At 41.9% G+C, this 16,151-nt stretch overlaps 2 protein-coding genes across 3 annotated transcripts in view; both read right to left on the bottom strand.

The window, feature by feature from the left end:
• LOC135552072 (trafficking protein particle complex subunit 9-like) overlaps nucleotides 1–2,680 on the bottom strand; it is a 310,740-nt gene extending 308,060 nt beyond the window's left edge. For both annotated transcript variants that reach the window (XM_064983454.1, XM_064983455.1), the window contains exons 1-4: nucleotides 2,590–2,680; nucleotides 1,384–1,528; nucleotides 1,030–1,128; nucleotides 327–682 (exon numbers count right to left, since the gene is read on the bottom strand). In XM_064983454.1, the coding sequence (XP_064839526.1) occupies nucleotides 327–682; nucleotides 1,030–1,128; nucleotides 1,384–1,512 (584 nt within the window). In that variant the 5' untranslated portion in view covers nucleotides 1,513–1,528; nucleotides 2,590–2,680. The remainder of the gene's footprint in view (nucleotides 1–326; nucleotides 683–1,029; nucleotides 1,129–1,383; nucleotides 1,529–2,589) is intronic.
• A 7,602-nt stretch (nucleotides 2,681–10,282) lies between these two features.
• LOC135552071 (SH3 domain-binding glutamic acid-rich-like protein 3) lies at nucleotides 10,283–15,727 on the bottom strand. The gene is made up of 3 exons (XM_064983453.1): nucleotides 15,584–15,727; nucleotides 12,611–12,778; nucleotides 10,283–12,449 (listed from the first exon to the last, which is right to left on the bottom strand). The coding sequence occupies exons 1-3, from the start codon at nucleotides 15,626–15,628 to the stop codon at nucleotides 12,384–12,386; spliced, it is 279 nt and encodes a 92-aa protein (XP_064839525.1). The 5' UTR covers nucleotides 15,629–15,727; the 3' UTR covers nucleotides 10,283–12,383.
• Nucleotides 15,728–16,151: the final 424 nt, after the last annotated feature.

Here is a 16,151-nt window from a genome sequence, read left to right as displayed (position 1 = left end):
TAGAACCAAGTTCTGTGGGCACAATGATTGAATAACATGTGTGTACATTTATTTTGCCACGCTCGCGCACATAACGTGAGCGGTGTGGTCAGCATGTTAGGCTACACTTGTCAAATATAGTATTCAGGCATTTTATCAACTGTAAAACTAATACTCTGTTTATACATTCTGCAGTCACAGTACAGGCACATAGAAAGTGTTTAATAACCAATTATCTTGTTGGTTCCAAATCCATTCAACAGCTGAAATATTACATGGCAGCAGAAAATGTAGATGATTCCAAACCTCTAAAAGCCAAATAGAGTGCAGAAGAAAAGACAACTCACCTGCTATCAGTGTCCAGCCCCACAAAGTCTTTCTTCTCAAAGGGAACACAGAGCAGTGGTATCTTATCCCCAGACTTGTCCGTGGCTCTATCCAGCCTCTTGGACTCCAGCACAATGAAGATGGACTCCACAAAGTCCTCCACCCTTTTCTCCACATTGGGACAGTCCTCATAGCTAGAGTAGAAGGCCACATCCGTCCTCTGCTGCTCTGCTATCTCCCCCTGCAGCCCGAACACCAGGAGCCGTGAGTCGTACAGTGTGGCTCCGAACACCTCCTTCTGGCTGTGGAAACGGTCCAACGTCTGGGGCCACTCTTTAGCCGAACCACAGGTCGTCACGGAGATGAGGCCCACCACCTAAACAGACAGGTCTTTATTATTCCTGAGAGGGAATACTTGCACAGGACAAAAATACACAGATACTGTAGAGCAGAGATTCTCAAAACTTTCCTCTGGGACCTCCAGACGTTTCACCGTTTTGTTGTAGCTCTAAACTAACACAACTACTGTAATTCATGTAGTCAAGTGCTTGTTGATTAGTTGAATCAGGTGTGCGAACTCTGAAATAGTTCAAATACATGGAACAGCTGCGGATCCCCAAGGAGAGGTTTGCGAAAGGCTGCTGTGCAGGACACATTAAAAAACTAAGCGCATTTCTGAAACCCAAAGACGGCAGAAAAATAGGAACAATAAAAGCCACAAACCTTGCGGTGTGTCTGGAAGTCTCCCCACTCGTTGTTCTCCGGGAGGTAGTGGTGGCGGTAACGGATATAGAGGTTCCGCTGGGAGTCCCGGATGGACACCTTCGTTTCAATGGCACGAAAAGTCAAAACACACAACAAAATAGGGATCATTTGATAATCAGCACCCAACAATAAAACATTTACATAAAAAACAAATAAGTTTGCCGGGGGTTACATATTTCAATAAATAATAACACATAGGCCTATGTGTGTCCCAAATGCTACCCTATATAGTGCACTACTTTAGACCAGAGCGGGCCCTGGAACAGGGTGTAATTTAGGACAGACTTATAGCTAGTACACATGGACGCTGACCTGGGCCACAGAGGCAATGCGTTTGTAGATCCTGAAGAACTGGTCCTCAGGGACGATGCCCACAGGTTGGACCACCACCAGGACCGTCTGATGGTCCTCAGCACACTGCATGTAGTCTGGGACACTCATCTCCTTCTCATGGGCTCTGAGGAGCAGGTGAAACAGACAGAAACATATTGTAGCGGCCTTTAATACCTAGCAACTTCGTCAACAGGTTCGCACCTCGTGGCGTAGCAGTTAAGGTATTGGCTTGACAGTCGCTGGACCCACATTAGAGTCCAGGTCGGGGTGACCCCCTGAATTTGCTACATTGGTGTCCAAAGTGGGATGGCCATCGGCGAGGTGTGTACACATGTGAGGGACTTGGTATAGAGAAGAGTGGGGACACGGTCTCCTGAAGGAAGGGGGTAATGCAGCGACCTTTAACCAATACCTAACGACTTCGTCAATTTTTCTGACCTCCTTGCTTAGCTGTTAAGGTGTTTGCTTGACAGTCGCTGGACCGGGGTTCGGCTCCCAGTCGGGCAACAGTATGATCTTAATTCCTCAACATCTAGCTGAATTCCATCCACATATACCACAGCCAAGATGTGACATCACTGACAGAGTTAGTAGCACACTTAATTCAAAAGCATTCGGACCATAACCAGGTCACTGCTTGGTTGGAGCAAAAGCCTGCACCCACCCAATATCTCAACTCTCACACTAAGGTTATTTTAGGTTACTATTGAAAAGACAGTCGTTCGAAGGAATTGGAAACTCCATACGTCGCTTGCGTGACGTGTAGTCCATTCTTAACAACACCGACCATAAAGACAGTTTCAAAATGGAGTATAAAGGATCTAACTAGCTAGCTAAAAACAAAGATACTAGTTTACTGTGCTAGCCAACCCAGTCAGCTAGCCACATGGCTAAGATACTTTTGTTACAGTAAAAGACACTAAACTTCAAAAATGTAAATTAGGAAGTCCTACAAATCCAGTTTACTTTCATTCTACAGTCCCCATTTATATTCAGGAATGGGATTATTTCTGCCATCAATATTTACAGAAGAATGACAAGCTTACCTAGCAGAGCGACCCTGACTGTCTCTAGTTAGCCAATGTTGGTATGATACCTGGTTGTTAAACTATCGTCAGGCTTGTTGCCTCCTCAGCCACAAACTGGAACATGTATTTATCAAAACATGCCAAGAATTGACGTTACCTTGATATATATTGTGACAGAAACGTTTGACAGTCCAATTCTCGTTAATAAAAATAGACAGCTTCCCGAATGAACTCTTCTTCTCTATCAGTTACATTGACAAATACTATGAATAGCGTGCATCACTGCCCTCCTATGTCCACTGCTGGTACTGTGGGATCCCATACTCCCAATATGTTGCTGTGCAACCTGGAATTTAGATTTGGTTGCACTACTGGCAACAACAACAAAAAACATAAACCTGGATATTACATTGAATGGCAAAAATATATTTGCAAAGTTGTTAAATTTGCGTTTCGTATACATTGTATTATCTCACCCATGAAAATGAAATTCAGCAACTCTTAGAGAACGGTACAATGATACAAATGCTTATTTTATGTTAAACGTAAAACCAACACGTTTCTGCCCTTAGATTTCGTTGCTGTTTTACAGATTGTTAGTCTTACAGACTGAATAAAGGGAGGCTTTCACACATTTCAAACCCGACTCCTATTGGTCCGATTTTTGCAACTAATTTACCAATCACATCACGTGTTGTGTTGTATTCCCATTGTTATTGGCCCCTGAACCCATAGGAGACAATTTCTAAATATATAAAATCCTCCTTCACATAATAATTACATTTGTATTCTTAGGTGGATACCTGGTATTTTTAAGTGAATACTTTAAATCCAGGCTGTAAGATTTACCATTGAATTTTGAAGAGTATTCTTTCTGAATACCTTGATGAGTTTCGTACTAAATACTCTTACTCAACTGTTTGTTTTTGCTCTCGTAAAATACAGGCTAGGCCTACTTGAAACCAATACAAATTGAGGAAGTGCTTGTGTGTGAACAGAATCACACAGCGGTGAAATGTATTTGCTGCATGGCTTGATGAGGTCAATTCCACTCAGCTTCTAAATCAGTCGTTTTTTTATTGACTTATACCTGGTTGTAATACACAGAACAAAACTGTAAATGCAACATGTAAAGTCAGTGGTGGAAAGGACTTACAGTTGAAGTGGGAAGTTTACATACACCTTAGACAAATACATTTAAACTCAGTTTTTCACAATTCCTGACATTTAATCCGAGTAAAAATCCCCTGTTTTAGGTCAGTTAGGATCACCACTTTATTTTAAGAATGTGAAATGTCAGAATAATAGTAGAGAGAATGATTTATTTCTGCATTTATTTATTTCATCACATTGGCAGTGGGTCAGAAGTTTACATGCACTCAATTAGTATTTGGTAGTATTGCCTTTAAATTGTTTAACTTGGGTCAAACATTTCGGGTAGCCTTCCACAAGCTTCCCACAATAAGTTGGGTGAATTTTGGCCCATTCTTTCTGACAGAGCTGGTGTAACTGAGTCAGGTTTGTAGGCTTTGCTCGCATACGCTTTTTCAGTTCTGCTAACACATTTTCTATAGGGTTGAGATCAGTGCTTTGTGATGGCCACTCCAATACTTTGACTTTGTTGTCCTTAAGCCAATTTGCCACAACTTTGGAAGTATGTTTGGGGTCCATTTGGAAGACCAAGCTTTAACTTCCTGACTGATGTCTTCAGATGTTGCTTCAATATATCCACATAATTTTCCTCCCTCATGAAGCCATCTCTTTTGTGAAGTGCGCCTGTCCCTCCTGCAGCAAAGCACCCCCACAACATGATGCTGCCACCCCCGTGCTTCACAGTTGGGATGGTGTTCTTTGGCTTGCAAGCCTCCCCTTTTTTCCTCCAAACATAACGATGGTCATTATGGCCAAACAGTTCTATTTTTCCTTCATCAGACCAGAGGACATTTCTCCAAAAAGTCTGATCTTTGTCCTCATGTGCAGTTGCAAACCGTAGTCTGGCTTTTTATGGCGGTTTTGGAGCAGTGGCTTCTTCCTTGCTGAGCGGCCTTTCAGATTATGTCGATATGGGACTCGTTTTACTGTGGATATAGATACTTTTGTTCCGGTTTCCTCCAGCATCTTCACATGGTCCTTTGCTGTTGTTCTGGGATTGATTTTCAGTTTTCGCACCAAAAGTAAGTTCATCTCTAGGAGACAGAACGCGTATCCTTCCTGAGCGGTGTGACGGCTGCGTGGTCCCATGGTGTTTATACTTGCGTACTATTGTTTGTACAGATGAACGTGGTACCTTCAGGCGTTTGGAAATTACTCCCAAGGATGAACCAGACTTGTGGAGGTCTACAATTTATTTTCTGAGGTCTTGGCTGATTTATTGTTATTTTCCCATGATGTCAAGCAAAGAGGCACTGAGTTTGAGTAGGCCTTGAAATACATCCACAGGTACACCTTCAATTGACTCAAATGATGTCAATTAGTCTACCAGAAGCTTCTAAAGCCATGACATAATTTCCTGGAATTTTCCAAGCTGTTTAAAGGCACAGTCAACTTAGTCTATGTAAACTTCTGACCCACTGGAATTGTGATACAGTGAAATATGAGTGAAATAATCTGTCTGTAAACAATTGTTGGAAAAATGACATGTGTCATGCACAAAGTAGATGTCCTAACCGACTTGCCAAAACTATAGTTTGTTAACAAGCAATTTGTGGAGTGGTTGTAAAACGAGTTTTAATGACTCCAACCTAAGCGTATGTAAACTTCCGACTTCAACTGTAAGTAAAAAATATTTCAAAGTACTACTTAAGTCGTTTTTTGGGGTATCTGCGCTTTACTTTACTATTTATATTTTTGACAACTTTTCGACTCACTAAACACAAATGCATCTTTTGTAAATAATGTCTGAGTGTTGGAGTGTGCCCCTTGCTATCCGTACATTTTTTTTAATGGTGTCATCTGGTTTGCTTAATATAAGGAATTTGAAAATATTTTATACATTTACTTTTGATACTTAAGTATATTTAAAACCAAATACTTTTATACTTTCACTCAAGTAGTATTTTACTGAGTGACTCACTTTTACTTGAGTAACTTTCTATTAAGGTATCTTTACTTTTACTCAAGTATGACAATTGGGTACTTTTTCTACCACTGTGTAAAGTGTTGGTTCCATGTTTCACGAGCTGAAATAAAATATCCCAGACATTTTTATACGCACAGAAAATTTATTTTTCATATTTTGTGCACACATTTCTGAGTACATCCCTATGAGTGAGCATTTCTCCTTTGTCAATATAATCCATCCACCTGACAGGTGCGGCATATCAAGAAGATGATTAAGCAGCATGGTCATTACACAGGTGCACCTTGTGCTGTGGACAATAAATGGCCACTTTAAAATGTGCAGTTTTGTCACACAACACAATGCAACTCAATGCACAATGTCTCAAGTTTTGAGGGAACGTGCAATCTGCATGCAGACTGCAGGAATGTCCACCAGAGAATGGAATGTTCATTTCTCCACCATAAGCCTCCAACGCCGTTTTAGAGAATTTGGCAGTGCGTCCAACCGGCCTCACAACCACAACCAACCACTGGGCCGGCGTGTAACCACGCCGGCCCAGGACCTCCACATCCGGCTTCTTCACCTTCTTCATGTCTGTTGCGTTTATATTTTTGATCTGTATGAGTCTTAATCTTATTTGACCTACCAAGTGGTAGGATTAATACTTAAATAGTAGATAAATAGATGAACAATTTCACAAACATGGATAAGTCTTGGATATTTGTACTGTTGTCATTCCACCACTAGATGGACACATGTGCAGCATCAGATAAGGTTTACAGCCAGTTCCCATCCAGAGCCATGCTGTATATCTATACCCACGGCTCTGTTCCTCTCAACATAGAGGACAGCCTGAACAGAAAACGCTGAGTGGGCTTTAATTATTAACTTCATGTGCCCGATCATGTGTCAATGTCAGGCCCTGTACACTGAATGATTACAAGCAGCCAGGAGTGTAATGTTGTTCTTTCTTCTTTTATTCTCATGTCACACCCGTGTTCCCATCACAACTCGTCATGCTCTTTTGAGCCCCACCTGTTTACCTAAAAAAAAACTAAACATGTTTTGTTGTTGCCTGTTTGCATTTTATTTTGGCATTAATATGTCTCACATATCAGTTTGCAAACAATGTACAAAAAAATAATAATTTAGTTAATAAAGCCGCATACAAACATGGTTTCTTTTTTGCTTTCTTCAATAAGGCAGCTCCAAAATGCAGGTGTTTCAGCCTCGCTCAGTGTTTTCTGTGGTGGAGGGGCACCCAGTGGAAAATACGTAGCGTAGGGGTTGGTAATGTTCTTTAGTTGCGCTGTGATTGGCTCAGTGTTCTGTCAGTCATGAGGACACTACGTCGCCGCAAAATATACAGGGAGAGCTCGAATATTCAAGCCCCTTTGGTGACAGAACACTGAGCCAATCACGGCGCAACTAAAGAACATTACCAACCCCAACGCTACGTATTTTCTACTGGCTGCCCCATCACGACAGAAAGCACTGAGCTTTGCTGATAGCCAGGTGTAGCAGTGGTAAGGATTCACTCCATGGTGCTGAAAAGAAAGCTCTGCTGTTGGGGCAGCTTTATATAGTCCATAACAGTTTGTGGGCACTTTTTGTCACGGTTAAAGTGCAATTAATGTGTTGTGGTGTGACTTTGCTGTCATGTAGTTTGTAGTTTGCCCCACCAAGATTTACATGTTAAAATCGCCACTGATCACAACACACGTGAGAAAACAACTTTTATAGTGTGAGCAAATTCAGTGGTTTCCTGCTCTTCCCCCCGTGAGATGGATGTGTTGATAAAGAGAATTTTTGCTTTTCTTACACCTACAGTGCCTTGCAAATATATTCACCCCCCTGGCGTTTTTCCTATTTTGTTGCATGTTGCATTTCATGTAATGGACATACACAACATAGTCCAAATTGTTGAAGTGAAATTTTAAAAATTACTTGTTTCAAAAAATTTAACAAAAAAAAACAGAAAGTGGTGCGTGCATATGTATTCACCCCCTTTGCTATGGAGCCCCTAAATGAGATCTGGTGCAACCAATTACCTTCAGAAGTACTGTATTTAGTTAAATAAATGAGCTCTTCAAACAGGTCAGAGACAAAGTTGTGGAGAAGTACAGATCAGGGTTGTGATTTTTTTTTATATCAGAAACTTTGAACATCCCACGGAGCACCATTAAATCCATTATTAAAAAATTGAAAGAATATGGCACCACAACAAACCTGCCAAAAGAGGGCTGCCCACCAAAACTCACGGACCAGGCAAGGAGGGCATTAATCAGAGAGGCAACAAAGAGAGCAAAGAGAACCCTGAAGGGGCTGCAAAGCTCCACAGCAGAGATTGGAGTATCTGTCCATAGGACCACTTTAAGCTGTACACTCCACGGAGCTGGGTTTTATGGAAGAGTGGCCAGAAAAAAAGCAATTGCTTAAGAAAGAAAAAAATAAGCAACCCTGTTTGGTGTTCACCAAAATGCATGTGGAAGACTCCCCAAACATATGGAAGAAAGTACTCTGGTCAGATGAGAATAAAATGTTGCTTTTTGGCCATCAAGGAAAACACTATGTCTGGCGCAAACCCAACACCTCTCATCACCCTGAGAACAACATCCCCACAGTGAAGCATGGTGGTGGCAGCATCATGCTGTGGGGATGTTTCGCATTGGCAGGGACTGGGAAACTGGTCAAAATTTAAGGAATGATGGATGGTGCTAAATACAGGGAAATTCTTGAAGGAAACCTGTTTCAGTCTTCCAGAGATTTGATACTGGGACAGAGGTTCTCCATCCAGCAGGACAATGAACCAAAGCATACTGCTAAAGCAACACTTAAGTGGTTTAAGGGGAAATATTTAAATGGCTTGGAATGACCTAATCAAAGCCCAGACCTCAATCCAACTGAGAATCTGTGGTATGACTTAAAGATTGCTGTACACCAGCGGAACCCATCTGACTTGAAGGAGCTGGAGCAGTTTTGCCTTGAAGAATGGGCAAAAATGGTGTGGGCATCCGAGTGGCTAGATGTGCCAAGCTTAAAGAGACAAAGTATTGACTTTGGGGGATGAATAGTTATGAACACTCACGTTTTCTGTTATTTTTTGTCTTATTTCTTGTTTGTTTCACAATAAAACATATTTTGCATCTTCAAAGTGATATGCATGTTGTATGAATCCAATGATACAAACCCTTAAAAAAATCGAATTAAATTCCAAGTTGTAAGGCAACAAAATAGGAAAAATTCCAAGGGGGGTGAACACTTTTGCAAGCCACTGTACCTGCTTAGTCATCATGCATTTTCTTACATGTACAGTGGAAGTCGGAAGTTTACATACACTTATGTTCGAGTCATTAAAACTTGTTTTTCACCCACTCCACAAATATCTTGTTAACAAACTATAGTTTTGGCAAGTCGGTTAGGACATCTACTTTGTGCATGACACATGTCATTGTTCCAACAATTGTTTACAGACCGATTATTTCACTTATAATTGACTGTGTCACAATTCCAGTGGATCAGAAGTTTACATACACTAAGTTGACTGTGCCTTGAAACAGCTTGAAAAATTCCAGAAAATGATGTCATGGCTTTGGAAGCTTCTGATAGGCTAATTGACATCCTTTGAGTCAATTGGAGGTGTACCTGTGGATGAATTTCAAGGCCTACCTTCAAACTCAGTGCCTCTTTGCTTGACATCATGGGAAAGCCAAGAGCTCCGAAAATTTTTTTTGTAGACCTCCACAAGTCTGGTTCGTCCTTGGGAGCAATTTCCAAACGCCTGAAGGTACCACGTTCATCTGTACAAACAATAGTGTGCAAGTATAAACACCATGGGACCACGCAGCCATCATACCGCTCAGGAAGGAGACGTGTCCCATCTCCTAGAGATGAATGCACTTTTGGTGCGAAAACTGAAAATCAATCCCAGAACAACAGCAAAGGAACTTGTGAAGGTGCTGGTGGCAACAGGTACAAAAGTATCTATATCCACAGTAAAACGAGTCTTATATCGACATAATCTGAAAGGCCGCTCAGCAAGGAAGTAGCCACTGCTCCAAAACCGCCATAAAAAGCCAGACTACGGTTTGCAACTGCACATGAGGACTAAGATCAGACTTTTTGGAGAAATGTCCTCTGGTCTGACGAAGGAAAAATAGAACTGTTTGGCCATAATGACCATTGTTATGTTTGGAGGAAAACGGGGGAGACTAAGGTGTATGTAAACTTCCGACATCAACTGTATGTCATGTTTTTGGTCATGGGCAAAACCTGAATAAAGGTTTGGAACTAATAAGCTAGTATTCTATACTGTATATGTTGAGCTTTTTTTATCTGTAAACCTGCACAGCATGGCACATTGATCCCCATTTGTACTCACTGTCCACCAAGAATCAAAATATTCAGTCTCCATTTTATTGGGGGTGGAGTTTAGTTGGGCAGATTAGTACTTATCAATTACAGACTGGCACTGTGTAGAGTGGGCAGCAGCAGGATGAACAAGGCCCTGTAACATTCCTCAATGAGATGGAGAGAACTGCACATGGAAAGGCGATGTCTCAATCAAGATATGTGATCTGGAAGAACAGTGCCCCTGAATCAATATACTGATGTATATACTGTAGATATACTGTTTTCCTTTGTTTTGAGAGCTTTGCAACTGTATTTGTAATACTATTGTACAATAAAGAATATTGTTCATAACACACGTCCAAATGAATCAACTTGAACTGAGTCACTTGATTCACTTTTTAAACCATCAGACTTGTAATTCAGCAAAACACAAATCGACTTTGACATTCCATTTTATTTGACCCTTTTTCCACAATCTTCTTGGAAGACATCTCATTCTGTATATTACATGTTTTCTTTATTTTGGCCCAAAACGCAAAGCAGGAGCTCAAAGACGAAGTATGACATGAAATGTTGAACATTTAGTTGATAGTGAACCAATAAGACATCTACCGCCGTCAACTGACAAAACAGTGCACAAACATGGTCTGTTAATGCTGCCATTACAAAGTAGAGGTCCCACACCTACATACCCAAATATACTATGTGTGTGGTGTCGCGTTGCCCAAATTCACCTGTTCCTGTGTGGAACCAAGGGTTATAGTGATAGGTATACTCAAATACAGGGATTACATTGAGAGGGGCAATATTTTTCTAAAACTTTTTTTAAATATATATATTTTTTTACAAGGATGAACAATATGTGAGACTCTACACATGAAACGGCACATACGTTTTTCACAACATCCCATGGAAGAAAACCCAGCAGAGTAGTAGACACCTGAAGCAATAAAAGTAAGGCCTTCAACGTCCTCATGTGGTGAGTGAGTTTTATCTAAGGCTGAGAATGAGTCAGTTCAGTCTGAAACATGTTTTCCCACTCAGTAGCCAAGAGTCAGTACAACAGTGGGAGTATGAGGCAGAGTTAAGTGCATAGTTATCGATTGCATCTTCAAGCTGGATCGAGATGGGACTTCACAGCTAGATCAGGACTGAAGGTCCAAAACAGTCAACAGATTGTAAATTCAGGGGTTCTAGTACTCAAGCTCAGCTCTCTTATAGTAAGGATGTACAGTTGTAGTGCCAGTAACAGTGTAACATAGTTTTGCAACAATGTCCCATAACATGTCTATTTCTGGAAGAGCAGTGATTGAGGATCAGGCCATTCTCTTTGGAATGCATTAACAGAGTAAAATAAGACTATATTGGGAGGCCAAAGCTGACTGTATCCATCAGGAAAACACATTTATTGGCACCAAGTTCAACACTATGGAATGCTGTCTGTTTTAACCATCTACTGTACAACTTTCCACAGTGGAGTCACTTTTCCAGCATGGACCATAGACACCATTAGTCTGCTAAGCATTGAAATGTTTTGGACCAAAGTAGAATCCAATTAACTTATTCTCTCTCTACCACAATTCACATTTCTTTAAGGTTCTGTGATTGTTGGCTTCCTCATTCTCCAGACTACAGTCACCTACAGTAGGCCCAAGTATGTTTCAAAATGGCTTCCGTCTGTCGAAATGAACATCATGTGAGTCAAGAAGGCCAGATAAGAAAAAAAAGAATGACAAACACTGTAAATAAGATTAAGTGATAATAACCAAGCATTGTTTGGTCTGAAATTGCCCCCCTATTTTCATCATGGGCTGCATTTAGACCAATCAGATCAGCTCTGAAAAATATCTGCGGTGACGGTTTTAAAGACCAATCGGTGAAAGAAAAAAAACAAGTACAATTCTCCTCTTGGGCAAGGGAACGATCATGAACATAGATTCCTGGTAAATGTTAGCCTCTGGATTAGTGGATGTTCATTAATCACGTGTTGGCAGCCCAGATTACCTGACCTAATTACCACACATCTAGATTGGGCAGTTCCACTGATCCCACAAAGCAGACTAAGACTGATTAGTGACATGAACACGTTGGACCAGGCAGACCTGGGTTCAAATACCATTCCAAATCTATGAGCATTTGCTTTAGTCTGCATGGAGTGCCAGGTGGGTGGGGTTTGGCCTTTTTAGCCTTTTCTATTGGTTCAATTGCAACAGGAAAGCTTAAATCAAACACGACTTTAGTACTTGAAATTATTTAAAAGTATTTGAACCCAGGTCCTGACCAGGAAGGACCACAAAGGGAAACAATGACGAAGAAAGCAGAGAGAGCATAAGTGCCCGTATAAAAAAAACAATTCAATTAACAGTGGTTAGGTAAGAGTCCAGCAGGGTGGGAACAGGTGTGTGTCTTGATTGGTTGGTTGTATTTGGCATTCATCACTGCATTGAGACAAAAGAGGGTGAGCACCGCCAGCGGGGCAGGGGGTTAGTCAACGGGCCTGCCTTGGGGGGGGGAAGACGACACACAACTCTTCCTCATCACGCCATCTTCAGAAATTGTTCCACTTTGTCCTCCTCCACTGCGTCTGAAAACATGTCATAGTTCTGGAGGAAAGAGACCAAACAGAGTAGAAGATATTATATTTAAAAAAAGGGGTCATAACATGCTTATGTCATCTAAGTTAAAACCTTTGTCTATACTCACTATCTTCATACCGTTTGACAGTGATGTGGTTGTGTGTTTGTCTGATCTCACAAATCCTTACCCCACAGTACTGGTCCTCATTGAAGATCTGTGGCGGGACAGCCGTGGGGTTCCCCGCCTTGCTTCTCATCTCATCCCTGACCTCTCCGCCCACTGAGATGTCAATCAGCTCGTACTGGATACTCTTACTCTCCAGGATCCTCATCACCTCCGCTTGCTGAGATTTCACCTGGAGGGGGAGAGGAAAGGGTCAGTTCAGGGTCAGGGATCCATGACCGTTTTCACACTACTGAGCCGGGCCTGGTTTAACTGAGCCTAGCGGTACTGCACTGTCCTCATTATACACTGCTCAAAAAAATAAAGGGAACACTAAAATAACACATTCTAGATCTGAATGAATGAAATATTCTTATTAAATGCTTTTTTCTTTACATAGTTGAATGTGCTGACAAAAAATTCTCACAAAAATGATCAATGGAAATCAAATGTATCAACCCATTGGTCTGGATTTGGATTCACACTCAAAATTAAAGTGGAAAACTACACTACAGGCTGATCCAACTTTGATGTAATGTCCTTAAAACAAGTCAAAATGAGGCTCAGTAGTGTGTGTGTGGCCTCCACGTGCCTGTATGACCTCCCTACAATGCCTGGGCATGCTCCTGATGTCCCCCAGACAGTCTGTGGTGCAACATGGCGTTGGTGGATGGAGCGAGACATGATGTCCCAGATGTGCTCAATTGGATTCACGTCTGAGGAACAGGCGGGCCAGTCCATAGCATCAATGCCTTCCTCTTGCAGGAACTGCTGACACACTCCAGCCACATGAGGTCTAGCATTGTCTTGCATTAGGAGGAACCCAGGGCCAACCGCACCAGCATATAGTCTCACAAGGGGTCTGAGGATCTCATCTCGGTACCTAATGGCAGTCAGGCTACCTCTGGCGAGCACATGGAGGGCTGTGCGGCCCCCCAAGAAATGCCACCCCACACCATGACTGACCCACCGTCAAACCGGTCATGCTGGAGGATGTTGCAGGCAGCAGAACGTTCTCCACGGCGTCTCCAGACTCTGTCACATGTGCTCAGTGTGAACGTGCTTTCATCTGTGAAGAGCACAGGACGCCAGTGGCCCTCATACCACCCTCGTGGAGTCTGTTTCTGATCATTTGAGCAGACACATGCACATTTGTGGCCTGCTGGAGGTCATTTTGCAGGGCTCTGGCAGTGCTCCTCCTGCTCCTCCTTGCACAAAGGCGGAGGTAGCGGTCCTGCTGCTGGGTTGTTGCCCTCCTACGGCCTCCTCCACGTCTCCTGATGTACTGGCCTGTCTCCTGGTAGCGCCTCCATGCTCTGGACACTACGCTGACAGACACAGCAAACCTTCTTGCCACAGCTCGCATTGATGTGCCATCCTGGATGAGCTGCACTAACTGAGCCACTTATGTGGGTTGTAGACTCCTTGTAGTCTCATGCTACCACTAGAGTGAAAGCACCACCAGCATTCAAAAGTGACCAAAACATCAGCCAGGAAGCATAGGAACTGAGAAGTGGTCCGTGGTCACCACCTGTAGAACCACTCCTTTATTGGGGGTGTCTTGCTAATTGCCCATAATTTCCACCTGTTGTCGTCTATTCCATTTGCACAACAGCATGTGAAATGTATTGTCAATCAGTGTTGCATCCTAAGTGGACAGTTTGATTTCACAGAAGTGTGATTGACTTGGAGTTACATTGTGTTGTTTAAGTGTTCCCTTCATTTTTTGAGCAGTGTATATTCCACATAGTGCTGAAAAGTACAATATGAAAGTTTGGGTTGGTTCCATAGTGTGAAAAGGCTTCAAGCTTTACTAGTAGTACCAGGGACCAAACAGTCAGATCTGTTTTGTTTACAGTCTGTGGTTAAAGAGAGATAGATGGGTAGCATTACCACTTGAGACAAAACGGCCTAGTAGACAGTCTACCTTGCCTATAAACGCTAGAGAGCTTATCTAATGTGTAGTTGATTATTAAATTGTGCAACGCTATCTTGTTGGGTCTGGTTGTGGAAGTTGGGAGGGTGTGTTTGCTATGTGTAACCACGCCTAGGTCACCCACCAACTGCAGCCGGGCATTCAATGAGCAAGACACACCAACGCGCACTACTTAAAGCAGATTCAAATGTACTCTAGAAAACAGGAAGGCTTGGGACACACGGAATGACTCAATCCCTTGCTTTTTAGTAGAGGTGAAATTACATAGCCCATGGCTAAACATTTTCAAAGTCTTCAATTCAAAAATATCCTTAATTATATGACCCGATGTCTAACTTGGCAGTATAACGCAGAGCCCACCGAAAAACGAATCCCCCTATAATCGACACCAGATGTTTCACCGCGATTATTTGCATACATTGATTGTGTCCAGGCGTAAGCGAATGCAAACTCTCGGGAAGTACGCTGCAACATTTGTATCAATGTTACTAATTCCATTAAAAGCAAAACGCGTGTGTGTTTATAATGCTTTTAGACAGCATAATAAATAGTTCACGTCCACCGTACAGGTAGGTAGGCATGTACGATCGCAATCGTTGACAAGTAACCCAGTTGCATTTGTCTAGACCAGCATCGATTATATCAGGTAGGTTGAAGAATGCGAAAACTATATGTCCCCATTATTCTAATAGGCCCGTGAGATCTACTGCCTAAAGCAGACTGATAAAGGAAATAAAACTGAGAAACTGAACAATATGACTTCCGTCCTCATTTTCGGGTTGAGTTTGCATTTCCTGGTGCGTTTTGATAATCTCCAAATAAACCCGTTCTTCAAAAACCTTGCGATCGACTGTATGGTGGACTGAATTATCAATAACTCCACATATTCAAACAATTACAATATTGACCTAATTCGCATTGTATGCTGATCAGATCCTGAGATGGATCGTTGACAGGGCTTTCCGTTGGGTGTGTCTGTCAGACTGGTCCATAAAGGGTCTCTATAAGAAATGTATCCACCTGCAAGAATACAATGCATCAATAATCTCCGTTTCATCTCACCTCTCTGGATGCAGTAACAGTGGTATAATATAATTTGACGCCCATAGTTGCGATTTTCGATATCCCTTTGTGTGTTGGTCACAAGAGCAGCTCTCTTACCGTAGCCTACAATCAATCGCCTCTCCTTCCTGCGACTGAAAAGCCTATATTTGCTGTGTGGTTTAAAGGGCCAGTGCAACCTTTTAGTCCTGTGTGTAGATTGAAGTTCTACTAGTTGACTATTTGATGTGACTGTGACATGTACAGTACCAGTCAAAAGTTTGGACACAGCTACTCATTCAATGGTTTTTATTGATTTACTATTTTCTACATCGTAGAATAATAATGAAGACACCCAAATGATAAAATGACACATGGAATCATGTAGTAACCAAAAAGTGTTGAACTAATCTAAATATATTTTATATTTGAGATTCTTTGCCTTGATGACAGCTTTGCACAGTCTTGGCATTCATGAGGTAGTCACCTGGAATGCATTTCAATTAATGGGTGTCCCTTGTTAAAAGTTCATTTGTGGAATTTTTTATTTTTTTCCTTCTTAATGAGTTTGAGCCAATCAATTGTGTTG

Source organism: Oncorhynchus masou, chromosome 13 (genome assembly GCF_036934945.1).
Source record: "Oncorhynchus masou masou isolate Uvic2021 chromosome 13, UVic_Omas_1.1, whole genome shotgun sequence".
NCBI lineage: Eukaryota > Metazoa > Chordata > Actinopteri > Salmoniformes > Salmonidae > Oncorhynchus > Oncorhynchus masou.
The sequence above is the reverse complement of the archived record's forward strand: the minus strand, read 5'-3'. Positions and strand labels throughout refer to the sequence as shown.

Excerpts from the sequence above, each read along its gene's own strand:
- LOC135552071 (XM_064983453.1), bottom strand. The coding sequence starts at position 15,628 with ATGGGCGTCAAATTATATTATACCACTGTTACTGCATCCAGAGAG. Across the intron at positions 12,779-15,583 it reads CTGTTACTGCATCCAGAGAG|GTGAAATCTCAGCAAGCGGA; the intron begins GTGAGATGAAAC and ends CTCCCCCTCCAG. Across the intron at positions 12,450-12,610 it reads ATGAGGACCAGTACTGTGGG|AACTATGACATGTTTTCAGA; the intron begins GTAAGGATTTGT and ends TCTTTCCTCCAG.